Source organism: Abramis brama, assembly GCF_963993115.1.
Source record: "Abramis brama genome assembly, chromosome: 4".
Lineage (NCBI taxonomy): Eukaryota > Metazoa > Chordata > Actinopteri > Cypriniformes > Leuciscidae > Abramis > Abramis brama.
The window spans coordinates 31,857,365-31,882,252 of record NC_139966.1 but is presented as its reverse complement, the minus strand read 5'-3'; the positions used below and the strand labels follow the sequence as shown (position 1 = coordinate 31,882,252).

The window sequence follows — 24,888 nt, the reverse complement described above, 5'->3', positions numbered from 1 at the left end:
TGCCCCGAACTTCTGCCTGTGACCTGACTCTGATACTCGCCGCCTGCCCCGAACTTCTGCCTGTCACTGACCTGCATGCTTGCTGCCAGCCCCGAACTCACGCCTGGTTTACATCGACTCAGCCTGCCGCCTTTACTACTGTTTTGAGTTCCTTCACTACTACTTTTACGTTATTAATAAATTGTTGCACATGGATCTGTCTCCGCCTTCTGAGTCTCAACAGAAACACTAAACTCATTAACACTTAGTCATTTAGCAGATGCTTTTCTCCAAAGCGACTTACAACAGAGGACTAAAGTTTAGAGAGTGTTGATTGCAGCAGCCTGGTGGTTTTATAGCATACGATTTGTAGCATTTTCTATAGAATTCAAAATATTTCTTAAAAGTTCTGTTCAGAAGATTTTATTTGGACACACAGACATCAAGATTCAACCTGTGAATCTCAACAATGGTGACAATAATAAAGCATGTTGCAGTGTATTCTGGGTGCCACCAATCAAAACTCATTCATGGCTCCCATCATGCATTGCGTTATGAATAAATTATGATCTGAATTGTCTTAGTAATATCCTTTTCCTAATTAAATATTTCGTTTGTCACCATTGTTGAGATTCATACACTCAATCTTGATGTCGGTTTGTGCCTAAGCAATTTTTGTATTATTTTATCAAAACAACTTTTAAGAAATTCTTTGGAATAAATAGAAAATTCTGGATCTTATGTTGTAGAATCACTTGATGATGTAATCAACAATATAAATTTAAGTCAGAGATTAGGCTCTAAATGAGTTTTGTGATTCAGGTCAAATGATGATTATATCAAAACATAATCAACAACGTCTGATCATCTTTTCTCTTTGTTCATCCGGGAGTTATAACTCAGTTACAACAGCCAAACAAAATCTAAAGTTAAAAATGTAAGGGTCAAGAACCCAACTAAAATAAACACCAATCACCATAATGGTGACTTAAAATAGTGATTTTTCTCCTTCGGTGATTCTGCTTGTTAAATCAGGTGTCTTCAATAATGGTCACTCATCGCTCAATTAATCACTTAATTATCTCATTAACTTTTTATCACTGGAGTTTTTGCTGTGTACCTTTTAGGAGAACGTTCTGGGAACCAAAATAAAACTACCCGCTGAAAACATTATTGGAACTTCATGGTAATGTTCTCAGAACATTTTTAGAACAAAACATTTCTAGCTAGGTGGGCTTTGTAAGCTTTGCAGCATGAAGTTGCTCAACACCCCTGAACTGGAAATGTTGATGGCTGAAATCTGTTGTGACCAAACCAACAAAGAGTGCATGTACAATGACTGTGGGAACTGCAAAGAGAAGGACTTCACCTTGCTCAGAGAGTATGAAGGCTCCACCCAGGTGGCATATACAAAAAAAACAGAGGACACAAAAGGAAAAACAAAGGACAACATTGAAACAACCTTCAAAAAGTCAGTCAAAAAGAAAGTTGAGACCACACTAGATGACCTCATCGAGCTCTTCAACGGCATGCTTGTGAAATTCAAACGCCATGCATTCAACATCCGACAACAGTGCAGGGAACTGAAGAGGAACATGGCTGAGAACGAATGTATCATACATGTGGACTTTTGAGAATTATATATGTAAATATGCATTGGAGATCCAGGCAGTGCTCTTCGGAGTATCCCATGAGCAAGCAACACTGCACACTGGAGTTTTATATGTAGGACCAGATGCTGAGCCAGTTTGCTTCAGCACCATCTCGCCATCACGACTGAAGGGGCCCTCAGCCATATGGGAACATCTAAGCCCCATTCTGTCCTATGTCAAAAACCTCTTCCCTGCTTTCACAGTGGTCCATTTCTTCAGCGATGGACCTTGCACGCAGTACCGCCAGAAGGGGAACTTCTACCTCTTCACCTCTCTCCTCCACAAAAAGGGATTCCAAGCTGGAACGTGGAATTTCTTCGAGGCCAGCCACGGTAAAGGGGCGCCAGATGGGGTTGGAGGTGTTATGAAGAGGAGTGCGGACCGTTTGGTGAGCCACAGCCGCGATATCCAAAATGCATTGGATCTATTTGAGGCCTTGGTGCACACAGGCACCACTCTTAAACTCTTCTACATAAGCGAAGAGTCTATTGACAGGGCAATGAAATACATGTCAGACAGCATCCCCCAAGTCCCATCAACCATGAGGATACACCAGGTTGTCACTACATCTCATGGGCATATGCTGTACCGGGACGTGAGCTGCATGTGCACTGTAGACAAGATTCTACAGTGCACATGCTATAACATGCTATTTAGCTTAAACAACCCAAGCACACCAACAACAGAAGAAATCGAATGGGGTCCAGAAGTCATTCAGAAGTGGTGCGCCATAAAATATGACGGAGACATATACCCAGGCATCATCACCACCATTGATGAGGTTCAGGTGCAAGTGAGATGCATGCACCGTGTGGGAGTGAACCGATTCTTCTGGCCCACCAGAGAAGACATGATCTGGTATATATTTGATGATGTCATTTGTTTCATTCCACCTCGTCAGCCTGTAACCACCCGTTACCATAAGATCAAAAAAGACGTTTGGGCAAAGCTTGTGGAGGATAAGGATTAGGAAATATTATCTTGAATTTCATCTTTGTTCTGGTTACTACACCCGCGTTCGCGTTGCACAAGATGGGGTTATTGTTTTCACTCCTGTCTGTGTTTGTGCCATTCTAGTAGTAGTTTACTGAATTAAAAAAAAATGTTTGGACTATATCAGTTGTCCATCATATTCTAATGAATTTGGTCCTTATTATATGTCCTTGGCTGAACTTTACAATATATGTCTAATTTTACATTAACTTTAAAAGTATAATAATAATTTAAAATAGGAATGCTTATCAAAACTTAAATAAAGAGCACAAAACATAACTTTTTCTGCATCAACGAAGTCCTGTCACGCCACGGTCCTTCCTGTCACACAGGAAATTATGATATAAAAATGTACTATTTGAGGAAATATTGATTAATTAATCTCTTCGATTGTGTAGATGAAGGTGGGGATATACATCCACCACTATGTTTTTGTAAAAATCTCCTATGTAAAGCTAGTTTTTTTTACAACTTTATGAGTGCCTGGCGGGTATTCAGTGATTTTGCTCACTACAGTTGACCGAAAAGTTGCTTATATTTCTTATGGGAATTACAAAACAATGTTAGATACAATCAGGGACATGTGACCAATAAGAAAATGCTATTTGTATCAAAGAAATTCTTTAGGAAACCATTCTAACATATACAAATTTGTCTGTGACAGGGCCTGACATATTAGAGGTGAAATGCGTATAAAAATTTATTTTATTCAATCATAAAAACATGCTGAGATGGCATGTGTGTCTCATAGTTTAATGTGTCCTCTATATGACTCAACATTCAGATTTAAGAACAAGATATTTTTCCCCCCAAGATTTTTTATAAGTACGTTTCTGGTAGAATGTCATATATATATATATATATATATATATATATATATATATATATATATATATATATATATATATATATATATATATATATAGATAGAGAGAGAGAGAGAGAGAGAGAGAGAGAGAGAAGAGAGAGAGAGAGAGAAATTCAACGTCAATCCTCCACACTCCACACTGTAATTAAAAGGCAGAATGTGCACAATAAGCTGGTTTGCAAACTGCCATAAAACGTCAAAGAAGGACTTTTATTTTGGTCTGTGATATGACGTCATAAGGCTGCGCATCCCCTCGTCTGTTGTGATTCGGGCTGAAGAAAGGTTTGTGTTTGTAAACATTTAAAGCGTTTAAATCGATACAAATCGTTCAATCACATTTATACCAACGATGTAAAACGAGTGAATTATAATTCCTTGTAATATCATTGCTTGTTTAACATTCATTAACGTTATTTTTGTGAGTACATAAAACATAACATGGGTGCTTCTCATTTTGCTACCTATGAATCAGTTTATCGTAAACACGAATTTGGTAACGGCAATTAATGATGAAGGAACAGCTTTTCCAAATAAGGTTCATAATGATTCATTGATTTCAAGCGCTCGTTTCATTGCATGCTGAAGAAACATGTTGGTATAAATGCAACGAGAACACAAACATTGACAACATTTATTAACCAGTTGCTAATGTTTTGAAACCTACAACTCATTAAATACAACTAAATATGAAATGTCTGTATAATTTGTGTGTTTTATATTAGTTTTGTTAGTTTTGATGGGTTTTTGAGGCCATTTAACCCTTTAAGACCAAGGCATTTTTTCAAGTTTTTTTTTCCCTTTCTTTCTGAGTGACATACACAAAAAGACTCATAAGTTCAAAACTATAGCAAGGAGAGTCAAAAGATTGGTATTGATAGAGAACCTTTTAGAAAAAAAGTCATTACATTTGGACATCCTCATGCTGAGAAAATACTTTTTTAAAATGACATTACACAATTAAATTACACATCTTTTTTTATTTGACATGCAATAAGGTAGGAGGACAAATCTTTGTTTGGTCATGTTCCCCTACAAGTGAGCTGAATATAAAATAATTTAATTTACAAGTGTCATGCTTATGATTTATGACATCAATTACTGCTTTATTTATTCAGAGACCGAAGTAACTTCAAGTTATTAGTGTAACAACACCCACCCCCTAAATAACATTATACTGGCTAGGACCTGGAGGAGGCACCTGCGCATGCTAGAAAGTAGAGCGTGAATTTTGACGGTTAACGGACAGGTCCTTCTGTACTTGCATTCACAAAATCAAGGTAACAATTGAAATCTATAATCACCATACAAAAGTTCACTTCAAGAATTACCACACTGCTGACGTGATCTTATCTCTAGCACTCCTTACACACGTGAGGTATTGCAGGCACATATCAGCACATTAGCAAACCGGCATAATTTTTTATATCGGTCAAAATTATATTTTCAGCCTTTATCGGCCGATTCGGATGTCGTGCTGATAATATCGTACATCCTTAACATGTGTTATTCCATTCAATGGTTGCTTAATAATTTGATTATGATTTTTATTTCATGGGGTGTTGTACCGCCGGCAATACACTTAGGGTATAAAGGATTAAAGGGTTAGTTCACCCAAAAATTTAAATTCTGTCATTAATTACTCACCCTCATGTCGAAACCCGTAAGACCTTCGTTCATCGTTGGAACACAAATGAAGATATTCTTGATGAAATCTAAGAGCTTTCTGTCCCTCCATTGACAGCAACGTCATTGCAACTTTCAAGGAATGAGGGTGAGTAATTAATGACTGAATTTTCATTTTTGGGTGAACTATTCCTTTAAGGCCATTCTCTCTGATTGACTCTTACTAGTGCACTGACTACTGAACTAGGGAGCTGATTGAGACGCACACAGAGATTTAGTTTTGATTTAATTATTTCTGTTAATTATTCTTATCTTAAACACGACAGAGTGTCCAAACACAGAAAACTCCTGGTGAAGCAGCTGAGATCCACGTGACAGTTATAAAGATGGCGTTTGTTAAAGAGGAGAGTGAAGACATGACGATTGAAGAAACATTCAGCGTGAAACAAGAAGATACTGAGGAACAAACAGGTTGGTTTCATTCTCAAATTCGTTGGTTCATTCTGAACTCAGTCATTTAATATATTGACGTCAACAGAAATGAATTATATTTTTGAAGAATGTCATATGAGTGTCCTAATTCAAGTTATTTTATTTGACATGGAGTGGGTCACTTGAAGTTGAGCATCAGTTATTATGACATGTTACACATTAAGTTATAGTAATATGAATTACTTTAAGTAAAAGTAATATGAATTAGGGATGTGACGGTTAGGAAATTTTCTCACCGCTTATTTGACGTGTTACAACACCGGTATGACCGGGGTGGGTGGGTAGTTTTTCCCTCTTTTGCACCTCGCTTTTAAATCGCTCATTCGAAGGCGAAAGTAAAATTGGCAGGGCCACAATCTTTTGTGCAGAGGTTTTTGATGCAATAATTAATTCTTCAGTTTGGTAGGAATTAATAGAATAAATTAACTTGACATTCCATATTTTATAACATTAATACATTCTGCTACAGAGTTGATGTTTTGTTAGGCTGTGGGGAATTTTAAAACTGAATATCATTTGCATGAAATAATGATAAAAGCAGAGGACCTACTACTGAGCCCTGTGGCACACCAATACTTGTGTTTGATAAGATATCTCTTAATTTAAGTTAAATTATAGCAGTCGAATAGATGGGACCTGAACCATGCTGATGCTTGTCCACAAATGTCAACATAATTCTCAAGCTGTCCAAGAGAATGTTGTGGTCTGTGTTGATGAAAGATGTAATAAAAGATGTAACTTTATTAAGCACAGTTTCTGTGCTACAATGGGGCTTAATCCTAGCTGTTGTTTTTTTGTGTGTTTTTTACAGATACTTTTACTCTGCATAAGTGATTATTGTTGAGAGAACAATATTTTTCTAATATTGTTGACATGAATGTCAGATTTGAGATTGGTCTATAATTAACCAGTTCCCCTGGATGACTGTGTGTGTGTGTGTGTTTACACTTTATTTTGGTGGTCCCCTATGAACATTATGTTGACTATAATTAACGTTAATGAGAGTTAGTAATAATCAGACCTGCAAACTTGTCGCTTTTCGGCGACAATCGCCGTTTTCTTGGTCAATTGGGTCATTTACGTGAATCGTGTAGAACCGGAGAGTTTTTTTTGGGGGGGGGGGTATTGTTACTCACAGTAACTGGCTGCCATGCTAGAATTGCGAAACATTATTGGATAATTCTTATAATTGACATTTCTCTGGGCCAATCGGAATCTTAGCACTTTTTCTCTTGGCCAATTGGAATCTTAGCACTTGCGTCAGAATCTTGAAGCACACAGTGTCAACTGAGCTCGGCTCGCCATTGGATGAGACGCCTGGCTACCGTGCGAGTCTAATGGAAACTCACGCATGAATTTTCCTGCATTGAACTTGTTTTAGCGCCCGCCAAAGTGAATTTTTGTCCCGCCAAAGTCTTATTTGATCGGTGAGTAATGTAGATGAACGGCTGCGTTTGTGACAGGGCGCATGTTTAACTGAAAGAACGAGCAGAGAGAGAGAGAGAGAGACGGTTGCGCGCGCGCACTCTCTGTGTAAACAAGACTTCACCGTCTCCAAACTAGGCGCTGTGTTGCTCTCTCTCCCTCGCACATATTAATCAAAATAAATCGACACGGTGGTAAAAGGTCGGAAGACCAAAGTTTCATGTGGAGCATTCTGAGATTTTTTTTTTTCCCCTGAATTACTGCTGGGTGTGAATTGTGCTAAATAAGTTGCCTTATCTTCTCTGAAAAGCGTTCCGGACATTCAGCTGACATAAAACAACACTTTAATTAAACGAAAAATGTTTTCTATGTTGACACAAATCTTGGATGTCCATGTCCTAACTGCTGGGATAATCACAACGCGCACGACACGTCCAATTCGCGAACTAATGACTCATTTGAACCGATTCATTTTAATGAATGGTTAAAACAACTGATCTTTCCAGCAGTGAACTCAGGAGACGTCTGAATCGGTGTATAACTAATCAGTAACACTTTACAATAAGGTTCTATTTATTACATAAATGATATAAAAAGTACAGTTTGCTAACTCAAGCTTAAACTTTAAAATAAATAAAACCACTTGTTTTTTTTGAAAAGCATATGACTACATTTTTCCACACAGTGTTATCAAGAATCGATAAGAGAATCGTTAAAGAATCGGATCGATAAGCAGAATCGTCAGTGGCATTATTATTGATAAAATCTTATCAATTCCCATCCCTATGTGAAGACAGTAAAATTATAATCAAACATTAAAGAACATACATGTTTTTTTTAATCGTTTTTTTTTTTTTAGAGTTAAAAGATTAAAACATTTTGCTAACATGAGGTCTTATTGTGTCACTGTCAGTCTTTTTACATCAGTGCAAAACTAGGGTATGCAGATTAAGACCACTATTCATCAGCATGCATTGATTAATCCCATGGCATGTAGCAAAAAAAAAAAAGTTAGTCTGCATAGTCTAAGGTTTTTAAGAGTTTAAAGATAACTGACTTACAAAGGAAGGTGGTCTCTCAAGACAAATGGTCACACGCCCCCAAAAGGTGCAACCTTTGAATGCAAATTTCTTTTGTTAGCTCATGTTTCCATGTGAAAGAGGTCTGGCTATTTAGTGAAATGCAGCAGGGAATTCGGGGCCTTTTCTGTAGACCTCTCAGCCTCATGTATTTCTTAATGTTGGGTTGCATCTTTTCTCTTTATTTCAGAGCATTTGATGTTTTGTATCGATTATCTTTGAATTGATTATGAAATTGGCATGATACATTTACCTGACATAATAAATTGTTACATTAGATTATTCTAACTGACTGACATTGTTTTCATTAAAGAGTTAAAAGGAATAGTCAAACATTCGCTCACAATTAATGATCCAAATTAAAACCTTTTCATTTATGGAGTCAATGAAATAACGAGAGAATATATATTCAGATGTATTGCATTTAATCAAAAAATACTTTGCCTCGAGAAAAGGACAGTAACACGTTAAGACCTTCCGTGCTGGTCGGATGCCTGTTTTGGGCCGATCGAGCGCGAGCTTACAATAGTAATTTGGTACATTTATATAACGCTTTTCTGGGTACTCAAAGCGCTTTACATGAAAGGGGGAATCTCCTCAACCACCACCAATGTGCAGCATCCACCTGGATGATGCGACAGCAGCCATATTGCGCCAGAATGCCCACCACACACCAGTTTATTGGTGGAGAGGAGAGAGAGTGATGAAGCCAGTCAGTATGTAGGGATGATTAGGAGGCCATGATGGACAGAGACCAAATGGGCAAATTTGGCCTGGATGCCGGGGTCAGAAGGACATCCTAGGATTTTTAATGACCACAGAGGACCTCAGTTTAACATCTCATCCAAAGGACGGTGCTCTTTTACAGTATAGTGTCCCCATTACTATACTGGAGCGTTAGGACCCACACTGACCACAGGGTGAGCAACGCCCCCCACTAACACCTCTTCCAGCAGCAACCTGGTTTTCCCAGGAGGTCTCCCATCCAGGTGCTAACCAGGCTCAACCCTGCTTAGCTTCAGTGGGCAACCAGTCTTGGGCTACAGGGTGATATGGCTGCTGGCATGAAGTAGACATGAAGGTTTTTTGGATAAGGGGGTTTGATAACTGCCAGTTTTGAAGTTTTTGGGATGTGTCCTAAAAGCAAAGATTTGACAATGTTGTTTTGAGATAACAGGAAACACCCTTTTCAGTAGCTTAGTAGTTATGGGATCTAGCATAGTTTACATGTCTAAATGTTTTGATGTCTGTTGTTCTGTGACAGAAAACTGGGGTTAACTTTTATTTGTCTTTTTTCGCTTAGACCTGATGCCACTAAAAGAGGAGAGTGAAGTACTGAATGAAATGGAAGAAAAAGATCTGTATCAGAATCATCATGCTTTCATGACTCAAGAAAAATCATTTAGTTGCTCACAGACTGAGATGACGTCCTCACAAAAAACAGCTCAGAAGATAGGAACTGAAAATAATTTCACCTGCTTTCAGTGTGGAAAATGTTTCAATCAACATGAAAACCTTATAGTCCACATGGGAATACATACTGAAGAGAGTTCTTTTACCTGCCAACAGTGTGGAAAAGGATTTACTCAAAAAGGAACCCTTAACAGGCACATGAGAATTCACAGTGGTGAGAGCTCTTTCACCTGCCAACAGTGTGGAAAGAGTTTCGCTCAAAAAGGAAACCTTAAGAAACACATGCGAATTCACACTGGAGAGAAGCCTTATACCTGCAGACTGTGTGGAAAGAGTTTCACAGTAGCGCTAAACCTGAGGTATCACATGAACAGTCACAGTGGAGAAAAGCCATTCAGATGTGATCAGTGTGGAAAGAGATTCACACGTAAAGAACACTTTAAAAACCACATGAAGATTCACTCGAGAGAGAACTGTTTTGTATGTCATCAGTGTGGAAAAAGTTTCCCTGAAAAAGGAAACCTTAAAATCCACATGAGACTTCACACTGGAGAGAAGCCTTACACTTGCACTCAGTGCGGAAAGAGTTTCACATATAAAAAATCCCTTGATGCCCACATGAGAAATCACACTGGAGAGAACCCTTTCATCTGCCAACTGTGTGGAAAGAGCTTCACTCAAAAAGGAAACCTTAAAATCCACATGGGAGTTCACACTGGAGAGAGCTCTTACACCTGCCAACAGTGTGGAAATAGTTTCACTCAAAAAGGAACCCTTAACAGACACATGAAACTTCACACAGGAGAGAGCTCTTTCACCTGCCAACAGTGTGGAAAGTGTTTCAATCAAAAAGGAAACCTTAAAAAACATGAGAATTCACACAGGAGAGAAGCCTTATACCTGCATCATTTTCCCGTTATAACTTTAAAGCTGCTTTGAAACAATCTATTGTATTGAAGGGAGTGGATTCTAGAATCCACTGCTGCTTCAATCTATATCTAATAAGTGTTTATAATCAAGGTATTAATCAATGTTTTTCTTTCTAAATATAAAATGAGTTTAATGACTTCTCCAAGTGTATGAGATTTGACTTTGTTATAGAAGTAAGGTCTGGCCCATGCTGGGAATGCAGTAACAGTGCTTGCTCATTCATCCTGGCTTCCAGAAATGAAATATGGACTTGTTTTGTTTGAGAAAAGTCTTCAACGTGTGTTAAAACATCTTCTAGCACACCATGACAACTATAGGTCACGAGGGGTTACATTGGAACCAATAGTTTAAGACACACAGTCTTGTGACCTCGGAGGGCCACTCGTACCTAACTCAGGGTCCTGGTGGCTGCCCTATAGACTATGGAGATGTGCTACTGCCTATCAGTCCATGTGTTGAAATTTACTATGTTTATCTATTTCATAGCCAATCAGAAACTGCAACCTGAAGCAAGGACGTTGCTTAGACCTTGGTGAAGGGTATAATTGCTGTGATCTTTGTAACTGTAAGCGGGGCGGCTTATGAACTCCTTGTGAGTCTTGAAGCTGACTTCTGCTGATGAAACTGCAAACTATCTTTAGTAAAAAAAATCTTCAATTTATTATTATTCTGACTCTTGTCTTAAATTGACTGCACTTCTAACTCCTGGTCTTAATTAATCTTAATAAATCTGGTCCTTGGGTCTTTAACTGTAAATTCCCTAACAGTATAAAGCTCTATTTAAATAAAGGTGATTTGACTTGATTTGACTGTGGAAAGAGTTTCACGGCAGAACTAAACCTTTTGTATTACATGAACAGTCACTGGAGAAAAGCCGATCAGATGAGATAATTGTGAAAGAGATTCACATATAAAAGGAAACCTTAACCTTTTTAAACGGGGTGTCATCGCTGACACATCCAACCAGCTGTATTTATGTTATCATAACTTTTCAACCATTTGCACTATCAAAATAATTCAAATTACTCCTGACATTAGATGACAGTAGTCATGCGCTTTTCGGCAATATATGACTTATTATGGTAATTCCATGGTTTCCATCAGCCAATGACAGCAGATTTTGGGGAGAGCAGAATTTTCAAAACACCATTCAAAATGCTTGCTACAGATGCGAAAAACGCAGAAAATCGAACCTGATTCGATTTTTTTTTTGACGGACGAAAGTTTCGGAGGCAGTGTACAAGGGTGATTGACATAATGTGAGGTCATATTTATTTTTTAACGTGCGGAAATTTTGGACGCGAACTTCGGGCTCAGTGTGCAAGGGTCTTCAGGAAGGATTTGAACAGAGATACGAAGCATGGCAAGTTAGTGTTATGGATTGCATAATATAATAATGAAATTAAAAAAATGATTGCAAATTTAGGAGTATACACTAGAAAAGGCGATTGCGATGATTGTTAATGAGACTTGGGAGGAGGCTGAGCCGGGACTCCTTCACACATCTTAGCATGCGTATGTGTATATATGTGTGTGTGTATGAAAAAAGGCTCCTCAGCCTGAAAACTGCAACAAATATGTGACTAAAATGACTTGTATATATGTATTATAGTTATTTTTTTAACTTTGAGGTGTTAGATTCTATCGTTAGTGATTTTTCAGATTATTTCTAAATAAAAAATCAGTAAGTTTATTACTTTTTTTTTAACTTAAATTTCTCCATTTTCCAATTTTCATCATTCAATCCATATTTACAATTCTTTGTATCCATTAGCCACTGCCCACGATGTGCTGGATGCTTCACTAGAAACCAAAAGTAACTCACTCACGCTATAAGTTTACTCTTCTTGCACCCAAGAACAAAACAAGTTGACACAATTATGATTATTATGCTTTGTTTAGAACTATTTCTTACTAAAGTAAGGTGGTGATGCTTGTCCACTAATTTGCTAATTTGTGTCCACTTGTCTTACTAATTTGATGCTGGTAAGAGTATCCATAGCAGACAGGTGGGAGTTGCCTTGGGCTATAGGCTGCCAAGTTTAACTGAAAGCTCAATTTGCCAGTGGTGAAGTACCCCTTTAATAACCACATAAAGACTCACTCAAGAGAGAACTGATTTGTATGTCATCAATGTGGAAAAAGTTTCCCTAAAAAAGGAAGCCTTGAAATCCACATGAGACTTCACAGTAGATAGAAGCCTTACACATCCCTACAGTAGTTATATCTTTAACAGTTTATAAGTTTCAGTTAACAATCAATTTCTTTATGGAGAAAACAAACTACTATGAAAATTGTTTCAGTTATCGTGTTTTTTAATAAAAAGCTTGGTAGGTCAGGTCAATAAGTTCATGCATTTTTTTTTTAGGCCATGGCTTCACAAGGAGCCAGTGCAGCCAAAAAAATCATCTAATACTTTTTAAATATGAAGTGTCTGTATAAAAGGTGTTACGTTATTAAATTAGATGGCTTGTTTTTTAACAAAAAGCTTGGTGGGTCAGGTCAATAAGTTCATGCGTTTTTTTTCAGTTCCAGGTCCAACCAAAGAGAGTTTCAGTTCTGAGAGTTTCACCTGCCAGTTGCTAACAGGACTACCTGTTGGGTCAGGTCAATAAGTTCAATAAGGTCAATAAGTTCATGCGTTTTTTTCTTTTCCGGGTCCAACCAAAGAGAGTTTCAGTTCTGAGAGTTTCACCTGCCAGTTGCTAATGTGTTGCGAGCATTCTTGCTGACTGCACAAACCTACATCAAAACCGCCTGCGTTGGTGGTATAGTGGTGAGCATAGCTGCCTTCCAAGCAGTTGACCCGGGTTCGGTTCCCGGCCAACGCATTGCCTTTTGTATGGCCAACTCCTTCTGTAACTCGTGGCTGGAGCAAAACTTTTGTATGGGTCTTTGGGCAGCAGTAAAGGACTAGGTCTCCCCGTCGGGGAATCGAACCCCGGTCTTCCGCGTGACAGGCGGAGATACTGTCCACTATACTAACGAGGAGTTGCACAAACAGGTAGTCCTCCTCGATCAGCGCGACTGCAGCCCGCTGCAAACAGCCTTCCCATTTTCAGGAACGGCCTCATGCGTCATTTTAGGCCATGGCTAAAAAAAGGTGTTACGTTATTAAATTAGATAGCTTGTTTTTTAACAAAAAGCTTGGTGGGTCAGGTCAATAAGTTCATGCGTTTTTTTTTTCAGTTCCGGGTCCAATCAAAGAGAGTTTCAGTTCTGAGAGTTTCACCTGCCAGTTGCTAATGTGTTGCGAGCATTCTTGCTGACCGCACAAACCTACGTCAAAACCGCCTGCGTTGGTGGTATAGTGGTGAGCATAGCTGCCTTCCAAGCAGTTGACCCGGGTTCGATTCCCGGCCAACGCATTGCCTTTTGTATGGCCAACTCCTTCTGTAACTCGTGGCTGGAGCAAAACTTTTGTATGGGTCTTTGGGCAGCAGTAAAGGACTAGGTCTCCCCGTCGGGGAATCGAACCCCGGTCTTCCGCGTGACAGGCGGAGATACTGTCCACTATACTAACGAGGAGTTGCACAAACAGGTAGTCCTCCTCGATCAGCGCGACTGCAGCCCGCTGCAAACAGCCTTCCCATTTTCAGGAACGGCCTCATGCGTCATTTTAGGCCATGGCTTCACAAGGAGCCAGTGCAGCCAAAAAAATCATCTAATACTTTTTAAATATGAAGTGTCTGTATAAAAGGTGTTACGTTATTAAATTAGATAGCTTGTTTTTTTAACAAAAAGCTTGGTGGGTCAGGTCAATAAGTTCATGCGTTTTTTTTCAGTTCCGGGTCCAAACAAAGAGAGTTTCAGTTCTGAGAGTTTCACCTGCCAGTTGCTAACAGGACTACCTGTTGGGTCAGGTCAATAAGTTCAATAAGGTCAATAAGTTCATGCGTTTTTTTCTTTTCCGGGTCCAACCAAAGAGAGTTTCAGTTCTGAGAGTTTCACCTGCCAGTTGCTAATGTGTTGCGAGCATTCTTGCTGACCGCACAAACCTACGTCAAAACCGCCTGCATTGGTGGTATAGTGGTGAGCATAGCTGCCTTCCAAGCAGTTGACCCGGGTTCGATTCCCGGCCAACGCATTGCCTTTTGTATGGCCAACTCCTTCTGTAACTCGTGGCTGGAGCAAAACTTTTGTATGGGTCTTTGGGCAGCAGTAAAGGACTAGGTCTCCACGTCGGGGAATCGAACCCCGGTCTTCCGCGTGACAGGCGGAGATACTGTCCACTATACTAACGAGGAGTTGCACAAACAGGTAGTCCTCCTCGATCAGCGCGACTGCAGCCCGCTGCAAACAGCCTTCTCATTTTCAGGAACGGCCTCATGCGTCATTTTAGGCCATGGCTTCACAAGCAGCCAGTGCAGCCAAAAAAATCATCTAATACTTTTTAAATATGAAGTGTCTGTATAAAAGGTGTTACGTTATTAAATTAGATAGCTTGTTTTTTTAACAAAAAGCTTGGTGGGTCAGGTCAATAAGTTCATGCGTTTTTTTTCAGTTCCGGGTCCAAACAAAGAGAGTTTCAGTTCTGAGAGTTTCACCTGCCAGTTGCTAACAGGACTACCTGTTGGGTCAGGTCAATAAGTTCAATAAGGTCAATAAGTTCATGCGTTTTTTTCTTTTCCGGGTCCAACCAAAGAGAGTTTCAGTTCTGAGAGTTTCACCTGCCAGTTGCTAATGTGTTGCGAGCATTCTTGCTGACTGCACAAACCTACATCAAAACCGCCTGCGTTGGTGGTATAGTGGTGAGCATAGCTGCCTTCCAAGCAGTTGACCCGGGTTCGATTCCCGGCCAACGCATTGCCTTTTGTATGGCCAACTCCTTCTGTAACTCGTGGCTGGAGCAAAACTTTTGTATGGGTCTTTGGGCAGCAGTAAAGGACTAGGTCTCCCCGTCGGGGAATCGAACCCCGGTCTTCCGCGTGACAGGCGGAGATACTGTCCACTATACTAACGAGGAGTTGCACAAACAGGTAGTCCTCCTCGATCAGCGCGACTGCAGCCCGCTGCAAACAGCCTTCCCATTTTCAGGAACGGCCTCATGCGTCATTTTAGGCCATGGCTAAAAAAAGGTGTTACGTTATTAAATTAGATAGCTTGTTTTTTAACAAAAAGCTTGGTGGGTCAGGTCAATAAGTTCATGCGTTTTTTTTTTCAGTTCCGGGTCCAATCAAAGAGAGTTTCAGTTCTGAGAGTTTCACCTGCCAGTTGCTAATGTGTTGCGAGCATTCTTGCTGACCGCACAAACCTACGTCAAAACCGCCTGCGTTGGTGGTATAGTGGTGAGCATAGCTGCCTTCCAAGCAGTTGACCCGGGTTCGATTCCCGGCCAACGCATTGCCTTTTGTATGGCCAACTCCTTCTGTAACTCATGGCTGGAGCAAAACTTTTGTATGGGTCTTTGGGCAGCAGTAAAGGACTAGGTCTCCCCGTCGGGGAATCGAACCCCGGTCTTCCGCGTGACAGGCGGAGATACTGTCCACTATACTAACGAGGAGTTGCACAAACAGGTAGTCCTCCTCGATCAGCGCGACTGCAGCCCGCTGCAAACAGCCTTCCCATTTTCAGGAACGGCCTCATGCGTCATTTTAGGCCATGGCTAAAAAAAGGTGTTACGTTATTAAATTAGATAGCTTGTTTTTTAACAAAAAGCTTGGTGGGTCAGGTCAATAAGTTCATGCGTTTTTTTTTTCAGTTCCGGGTCCAATCAAAGAGAGTTTCAGTTCTGAGAGTTTCACCTGCCAGTTGCTAATGTGTTGCGAGCATTCTTGCTGACCGCACAAACCTACGTCAAAACCGCCTGCGTTGGTGGTATAGTGGTGAGCATAGCTGCCTTCCAAGCAGTTGACCCGGGTTCGATTCCCGGCCAACGCATTGCCTTTTGTATGGCCAACTCCTTCTGTAACTCGTGGCTTGAGCAAAACTTTTGTATGGGTCTTTGGGCAGCAGTAAAGGACTAGGTCTCCCCGTCGGGGAATCGAACCCCGGTCTTCCGCGTGACAGGCGGAGATACTGTCCACTATACTAACGAGGAGTTGCACAAACAGGTAGTCCTCCTCGATCAGCGCGACTGCAGCCCGCTGCAAACAGCCTTCCCATTTTCAGGAACGGCCTCATGCATCATTTTAGGCCATGGCTTCACAAGGAGCCAGTGCAGCCAAAAAAATCATCTAATACTTTTTAAATATGAAGTGTCTGTATAAAAGGTGTTACGTTATTAAATTAGATAGCTTGTTTTTTTAACAAAAAGCTTGGTGGGTCAGGTCAATAAGTTCATGCGTTTTTTTTCAGTTCCGGGTCCAAACAAAGAGAGTTTCAGTTCTGAGAGTTTCACCTGCCAGTTGCTAACAGGACTACCTGTTGGGTCAGGTCAATAAGTTCAATAAGGTCAATAAGTTCATGCGTTTTTTTCTTTTCCGGGTCCAACCAAAGAGAGTTTCAGTTCTGAGAGTTTCACCTGCCAGTTGCTAATGTGTTGCGAGCATTCTTGCTGACCGCACAAACCTACGTCAAAACCGCCTGCGTTGGTGGTATAGTGGTGAGCATAGCTGCCTTCCAAGCAGTTGACCCGGGTTCGATTCCCGGCCAACGCATTGCCTTTTGTATGGCCAACTCCTTCTGTAACTCGTGGCTGGAGCAAAACTTTTGTATGGGTCTTTGGGCAGCAGTAAAGGACTAGGTCTCCCCGTCGGGGAATCGAACCCCGGTCTTCCGCGTGACAGGCGGAGATACTGTCCACTATACTAACGAGGAGTTGCACAAACAGGTAGTCCTCCTCGATCAGCGCGACTGCAGCCCGCTGCAAACAGCCTTCCCATTTTCAGGAACGGCCTCATGCGTCATTTTAGGCCATGGCTTCACAAGGAGCCAGTGCAGCCAAAAAAATCATCTAATACTTTTTAAATATGAAGTGTCTGTATAAAAGGTGTTACGTTATTAAATTAGATAGCTTGTTTTTTTAACAAAAAGCTTGGTGGGTCAGGTCAATAAGTTCATGCGTTTTTTTTCAGTTCCGGGTCCAAACAAAGAGAGTTTCATTTCTGAGAGTTTCACCTGCCAGTTGCTAACAGGACTACCTGTTGGGTCAGGTCAATAAGTTCAATAAGGTCAATAAGTTCATGCGTTTTTTTCTTTTCCGGGTCCAACCAAAGAGAGTTTCAGTTCTGAGAGTTTCACCTGCCAGTTGCTAATGTGTTGCGAGCATTCTTGCTGACCGCACAAACCTACGTCAAAACCGCCTGCGTTGGTGGTATAGTGGTGAGCATAGCTGCCTTCCAAGCAGTTGACCCGGGTTCGATTCCCGGCCAACGCATTGCCTTTTGTATGGCCAACTCCTTCTGTAACTCGTGGCTGGAGCAAAACTTTTGTATGGGTGTTTGGGCAGCAGTAAAGGACTAGGTCTCCCCGTCGGGGAATCGAACCCCGGTCTTCCGCGTGACAGGCGGAGATACTGTCCACTATACTAACGAGGAGTTGCACAAACAGGTAGTCCTCCTCGATCAGCGCGACTGCAGCCCGCTGCAAACAGCCTTCCCATTTTCAGGAACGGCCTCATGCGTCATTTTAGGCCATGGCTTCACAAGGAGCCAGTGCAGCCAAAAAAATCATCTAATACTTTTTAAATATGAAGTGTCTGTATAAAAGGTGTTACGTTATTAAATTAGATAGCTTGTTTTTTTAACAAAAAGCTTGGTGGGTCAGGTCAATAAGTTCATGCGTTTTTTTTCAGTTCCGGGTCCAAACAAAGAGAGTTTCAGTTCTGAGAGTTTCACCTGCCAGTTGCTAACAGGACTACCTGTTGGGTCAGGTCAATAAGTTCAATAAGGTCAATAAGTTCATGCGTTTTTTTCTTTTCCGGGTCCAACCAAAGAGAGTTTCAGTTCTGAGAGTTTCACCTGCCAGTTGCTAATGTGTTGCGAGCATTCTTGCTGACCGCACAAACCTACGTCAGAACCGCCTGCGTTGGTGGTATAGTGGTGAGCATAGCTGCCTTCCAAGCAGTTGACCCGGGTTCGATTCCCGGCCAACGCATTGCCTTTTGTATGGCCAACTCCTTCTGTAACTCGTGGCTGGAGCAAAACTTTTGTATGGGTCTTTGGGCAGCAGTAAAGGACTAGGTCTCCCCGTCGGGGAATCGAACCCCGGTCTTCCGCGTGACAGGCGGAGATACTGTCCACTATACTAACGAGGAGTTGCACAAACAGGTAGTCCTCCTCGATCAGCGCGACTGCAGCCCGCTGCAAACAGCCTTCCCATTTTCAGGAACGGCCTCATGCGTCATTTTAGGCCATGGCTTCACAAGGAGCCAGTGCAGCCAAAAAAATCATCTAATACTTTTTAAATATGAAGTGTCTGTATAAAAGGTGTTACGTTATTAAATTAGATAGCTTGTTTTTTTAACAAAAAGCTTGGTGGGTCAGGTCAATAAGTTCATGCGTTTTTTTTCAGTTCCGGGTCCAAACAAAGAGAGTTTCAGTTCTGAGAGTTTCACCTGCCAGTTGCTAACAGGACTACCTGTTGGGTCAGGTCAATAAGTTCAATAAGGTCAATAAGTTCATGCGTTTTTTTCTTTTCCGGGTCCAACCAAAGAGAGTTTCAGTTCTGAGAGTTTCACCTGCCAGTTGCTAATGTGTTGCGAGCATTCTTGCTGACCGCACAAACCTACGTCAAAACCGCCTGCGTTGGTGGTATAGTGGTGAGCATAGCTGCCTTCCAAGCAGTTGACCCGGGTTCGATTCCCGGCCAACGCATTGCCTTTTGTATGGCCAACTCCTTCTGTAACTCGTGGCTGGAGCAAAACTTTTGTATGGGTGTTTGGGCAGCAGTAAAGGACTAGGTCTCCCCGTCGGGGAATCGAACCCCGGTCTTCCGCGTGACAGGCGGAGATACTGTCCACTATACTAACGAGGAGTTGCACAAACAGGTAGTCCTCCTCGATCAGCGCGACTGCAGCCCGCTGCAAACAGCCTTCCCATTTTCAGGAACGGCCTCATGCGTCATTTTAGGCCATGGCTAAAAAAAGGTGTTACGTTATTAAATTAGATAGCTTGTTTTTTAACAAAAAGCTTGGTGGGTCAGGTCAATAAGTTCATGCGTTTTTTTTTTCAGTTCCGGGTCCAATCAAAGAGAGTTTCAGTTCTGAGAGTTTCACCTGCCAGTTGCTAATGTGTTGCGAGCATTCTTGCTGACCGCACAAACCTACGTCAAAACCGCCTGCGTTGGTGGTATAGTGGTGAGCATAGCTGCCTTCCAAGCAGTTGACCCGGGTTCGATTCCCGGCCAACGCATTGCCTTTTGTATGGCCAACTCCTTCTGTAACTCATGGCTGGAGCAAAACTTTTGTATGGGTCTTTGGGCAGCAGTAAAGGACTAGGTCTCCCCGTCGGGGAATCGAACCCCGGTCTTCCGCGTGACAGGCGGAGATACTGTCCACTATACTAACGAGGAGTTGCACAAACAGGTAGTCCTCCTCGATCAGCGCGACTGCAGCCCGCTGCAAACAGCCTTCCCATTTTCAGGAACGGCCTCATGCGTCATTTTAGGCCATGGCTAAAAAAAGGTGTTACGTTATTAAATTAGATAGCTTGTTTTTTAACAAAAAGCTTGGTGGGTCAGGTCAATAAGTTCATGCGTTTTTTTTTTCAGTTCCGGGTCCAATCAAAGAGAGTTTCAGTTCTGAGAGTTTCACCTGCCAGTTGCTAATGTGTTGCGAGCATTCTTGCTGACCGCACAAACCTACGTCAAAACCGCCTGCGTTGGTGGTATAGTGGTGAGCATAGCTGCCTTCCAAGCAGTTGACCCGGGTTCGATTCCCGGCCAACGCATTGCCTTTTGTATGGCCAACTCCTTCTGTAACTCGTGGCTTGAGCAAAACTTTTGTATGGGTCTTTGGGCAGCAGTAAAGGACTAGGTCTCCCCGTCGGGGAATCGAACCCCGGTCTTCCGCGTGACAGGCGGAGATACTGTCCACTATACTAACGAGGAGTTGCACAAACAGGTAGTCCTCCTCGATCAGCGCGACTGCAGCCCGCTGCAAACAGCCTTCCCATTTTCAGGAACGGCCTCATGCGTCATTTTAGGCCATGGCTTCACAAGGAGCCAGTGCAGCCAAAAAAATCATCTAATACTTTTTAAATATGAAGTGTCTGTATAAAAGGTGTTACGTTATTAAATTAGATAGCTTGTTTTTTTAACAAAAAGCTTGGTGGGTCAGGTCAATAAGTTCATGCGTTTTTTTTCAGTTCCGGGTCCAAACAAAGAGAGTTTCAGTTCTGAGAGTTTCACCTGCCAGTTGCTAACAGGACTACCTGTTGGGTCAGGTCAATAAGTTCAATAAGGTCAATAAGTTCATGCGTTTTTTTCTTTTCCGGGTCCAACCAAAGAGAGTTTCAGTTCTGAGAGTTTCACCTGCCAGTTGCTAATGTGTTGCGAGCATTCTTGCTGACCGCACAAACCTACGTCAAAACCGCCTGCGTTGGTGGTATAGTGGTGAGCATAGCTGCCTTCCAAGCAGTTGACCCGGGTTCGATTCCCGGCCAACGCATTGCCTTTTGTATGGCCAACTCCTTCTGTAACTCGTGGCTGGAGCAAAACTTTTGTATGGGTCTTTGGGCAGCAGTAAAGGACTAGGTCTCCCCGTCGGGGAATCGAACCCCGGTCTTCCGCGTGACAGGCGGAGATACTGTCCACTATACTAACGAGGAGTTGCACAAACAGGTAGTCCTCCTCGATCAGCGCGACTGCAGCCCGCTGCAAACAGCCTTCCCATTTTCAGGAACGGCCTCATGCGTCATTTTAGGCCATGGCTTCACAAGGAGCCAGTGCAGCCAAAAAAATCATCTAATACTTTTTAAATATGAAGTGTCTGTATAAAAGGTGTTACGTTATTAAATTAGATAGCTTGTTTTTTTAACAAAAAGCTTGGTGGGTCAGGTCAATAAGTTCATGCGTTTTTTTTCAGTTCCGGGTCCAAACAAAGAGAGTTTCATTTCTGAGAGTTTCACCTGCCAGTTGCTAACAGGACTACCTGTTGGGTCAGGTCAATAAGTTCAATAAGGTCAATAAGTTCATGCGTTTTTTTCTTTTCCGGGTCCAACCAAAGAGAGTTTCAGTTCTGAGAGTTTCACCTGCCAGTTGCTAATGTGTTGCGAGCATTCTTGCTGACCGCACAAACCTACGTCAAAACCGCCTGCGTTGGTGGTATAGTGGTGAGCATAGCTGCCTTCCAAGCAGTTGACCCGGGTTCGATTCCCGGCCAACGCATTGCCTTTTGTATGGCCAACTCCTTCTGTAACTCGTGGCTGGAGCAAAACTTTTGTATGGGTGTTTGGGCAGCAGTAAAGGACTAGGTCTCCCCGTCGGGGAATCGAACCCCGGTCTTCCGCGTGACAGGCGGAGATACTGTCCACTATACTAACGAGGAGTTGCACAAACAGGTAGTCCTCCTCGATCAGCGCGACTGCAGCCCGCTGCAAACAGCCTTCCCATTTTCAGGAACGGCCTCATGCGTCATTTTAGGCCATGGCTTCACAAGGAGCCAGTGCAGCCAAAAAAATCATCTAATACTTTTTAAATATGAAGTGTCTGTATAAAAGGTGTTACGTTATTAAATTAGATAGCTTGTTTTTTTAACAAAAAGCTTGGTGGGTCAGGTCAATAAGTTCATGCGTTTTTTTTCAGTTCCGGGTCCAAACAAAGAGAGTTTCAGTTCTGAGAGTTTCACCTGCCAGTTGCTAACAGGACTACCTGTTGGGTCAGGTCAATAAGTTCAATAAGGTCAATAAGTTCATGCGTTTTTTTCTTTTCCGGGTCCAACCAAAGAGAGTTTCAGTTCTGAGAGTTTCACCTGCCAGTTGCTAATGTGTTGCGAGCATTCTTGCTGACCGCACAAACCTACGTCAAAACCGCCTGCGTTGGTGGTATAGTGGTGAGCATAGCTGCCTTCCAAGCAGTTGACCCGGGTTCGATTCCCGGCCAACGCATTGCCTTTTGTATGGCCAACTCCTTCTGTAACTCGTGGCTGGAGCAAAACTTTTGTATGGGTCTTTGGGCAGCAGTAAAGGACTAGGTCTCCCCGTCGGGGAATCGAACCCCGGTCTTCCGCGTGACAGGCGGAGATACTGTCCACTATACTAACGAGGAGTTGCACAAACAGGTAGTCCTCCTCGATCAGCGCGACTGCAGCCCGCTGCAAACAGCCTTCCCATTTTCAGGAACGGCCTCATGCGTCATTTTAGGCCATGGCTTCACAAGGAGCCAGTGCAGCCAAAAAAATCATCTAATACTTTTTAAATATGAAGTGTCTGTATAAAAGGTGTTACGTTATTAAATTAGATAGCTTGTTTTTTTAACAAAAAGCTTGGTGGGTCAGGTCAATAAGTTCATGCGTTTTTTTTCAGTTCCGGGTCCAAACAAAGAGAGTTTCAGTTCTGAGAGTTTCACCTGCCAGTTGCTAACAGGACTACCTGTTGGGTCAGGTCAATAAGTTCAATAAGGTCAATAAGTTCATGCGTTTTTTTCTTTTCCGGGTCCAACCAAAGAGAGTTTCAGTTCTGAGAGTTTCACCTGCCAGTTGCTAATGTGTTGCGAGCATTCTTGCTGACCGCACAAACCTACGTCAAAACCGCCTGCGTTGGTGGTATAGTGGTGAGCATAGCTGCCTTCCAAGCAGTTGACCCGGGTTCGATTCCCGGCCAACGCATTGCCTTTTGTATGGCCAACTCCTTCTGTAACTCGTGGCTGGAGCAAAACTTTTGTATGGGTCTTTGGGCAGCAGTAAAGGACTAGGTCTCCCCGTCGGGGAATCGAACCCCGGTCTTCCGCGTGACAGGCGGAGATACTGTCCACTATACTAACGAGGAGTTGCACAAACAGGTAGTCCTCCTCGATCAGCGCGACTGCAGCCCGCTGCAAACAGCCTTCCCATTTTCAGGAACGGCCTCATGCGTCATTTTAGGCCATGGCTTCACAAGGAGCCAGTGCAGCCAAAAAAATCATCTAATACTTTTTAAATATGAAGTGTCTGTATAAAAGGTGTTACGTTATTAAATTAGATAGCTTGTTTTTTTAACAAAAAGCTTGGTGGGTCAGGTCAATAAGTTCATGCGTTTTTTTTCAGTTCCGGGTCCAAACAAAGAGAGTTTCAGTTCTGAGAGTTTCACCTGCCAGTTGCTAACAGGACTACCTGTTGGGTCAGGTCAATAAGTTCAATAAGGTCAATAAGTTCATGCGTTTTTTTCTTTTCCGGGTCCAACCAAAGAGAGTTTCAGTTCTGAGAGTTTCACCTGCCAGTTGCTAATGTGTTGCGAGCATTCTTGCTGACCGCACAAACCTACGTCAAAACCGCCTGCGTTGGTGGTATAGTGGTGAGCATAGCTGCCTTCCAAGCAGTTGACCCGGGTTCGATTCCCGGCCAACGCATTGCCTTTTGTATGGCCAACTCCTTCTGTAACTCGTGGCTGGAGCAAAACTTTTGTATGGGTCTTTGGGCAGCAGTAAAGGACTAGGTCTCCCCGTCGGGGAATCGAACCCCGGTCTTCCGCGTGACAGGCGGAGATACTGTCCACTATACTAACGAGGAGTTGCACAAACAGGTAGTCCTCCTCGATCAGCGCGACTGCAGCCCGCTGCAAACAGCCTTCCCATTTTCAGGAACGGCCTCATGCGTCATTTTAGGCCATGGCTTCACAAGGAGCCAGTGCAGCCAAAAAAATCATCTAATACTTTTTAAATATGAAGTGTCTGTATAAAAGGTGTTACGTTATTAAATTAGATAGCTTGTTTTTTTAACAAAAAGCTTGGTGGGTCAGGTCAATAAGTTCATGCGTTTTTTTTCAGTTCCGGGTCCAAACAAAGAGAGTTTCAGTTCTGAGAGTTTCACCTGCCAGTTGCTAACAGGACTACCTGTTGGGTCAGGTCAATAAGTTCAATAAGGTCAATAAGTTCATGCGTTTTTTTCTTTTCCGGGTCCAACCAAAGAGAGTTTCAGTTCTGAGAGTTTCACCTGCCAGTTGCTAATGTGTTGCGAGCATTCTTGCTGACCGCACAAACCTACGTCAAAACCGCCTGCGTTGGTGGTATAGTGGTGAGCATAGCTGCCTTCCAAGCAGTTGACCCGGGTTCGATTCCCGGCCAACGCATTGCCTTTTGTATGGCCAACTCCTTCTGTAACTCGTGGCTGGAGCAAAACTTTTGTATGGGTGTTTGGGCAGCAGTAAAGGACTAGGTCTCCCCGTCGGGGAATCGAACCCCGGTCTTCCGCGTGACAGGCGGAGATACTGTCCACTATACTAACGAGGAGTTGCACAAACAGGTAGTCCTCCTCGATCAGCGCGACTGCAGCCCGCTGCAAACAGCCTTCCCATTTTCAGGAACGGCCTCATGCGTCATTTTAGGCCATGGCTTCACAAGGAGCCAGTGCAGCCAAAAA

The 24,888-nt window shown here is 42.4% G+C and overlaps 1 protein-coding gene across 3 annotated transcripts; it reads left to right on the top strand.

Moving 5' to 3' along the window:
- The first annotated feature begins 3,709 nt into the window (after positions 1-3,709).
- On the top strand, positions 3,710-11,258 carry LOC311081777 (uncharacterized protein). 3 transcript variants are annotated; one of them, XM_084112417.1, is made up of 3 exons: positions 3,710-3,774; positions 5,442-5,586; positions 9,415-11,258. In XM_084112417.1, exons 2-3 carry the CDS (start codon positions 5,502-5,504, stop codon positions 10,461-10,463), a joined length of 1,134 nt encoding a protein of 377 aa, XP_083968543.1. In that variant the 5' UTR covers positions 3,710-3,774; positions 5,442-5,501; the 3' UTR covers positions 10,464-11,258. The 3 variants fall into 3 exon arrangements, with proteins under 3 accessions (XP_083968543.1, XP_083968544.1, XP_083968542.1); XM_084112418.1 differs by lacking the exon at positions 3,710-3,774 and adding an exon at positions 4,496-4,769; XM_084112416.1 differs by lacking the exon at positions 3,710-3,774 and adding an exon at positions 4,848-5,263.
- The last annotated feature ends 13,630 nt before the right edge of the window (positions 11,259-24,888 follow it).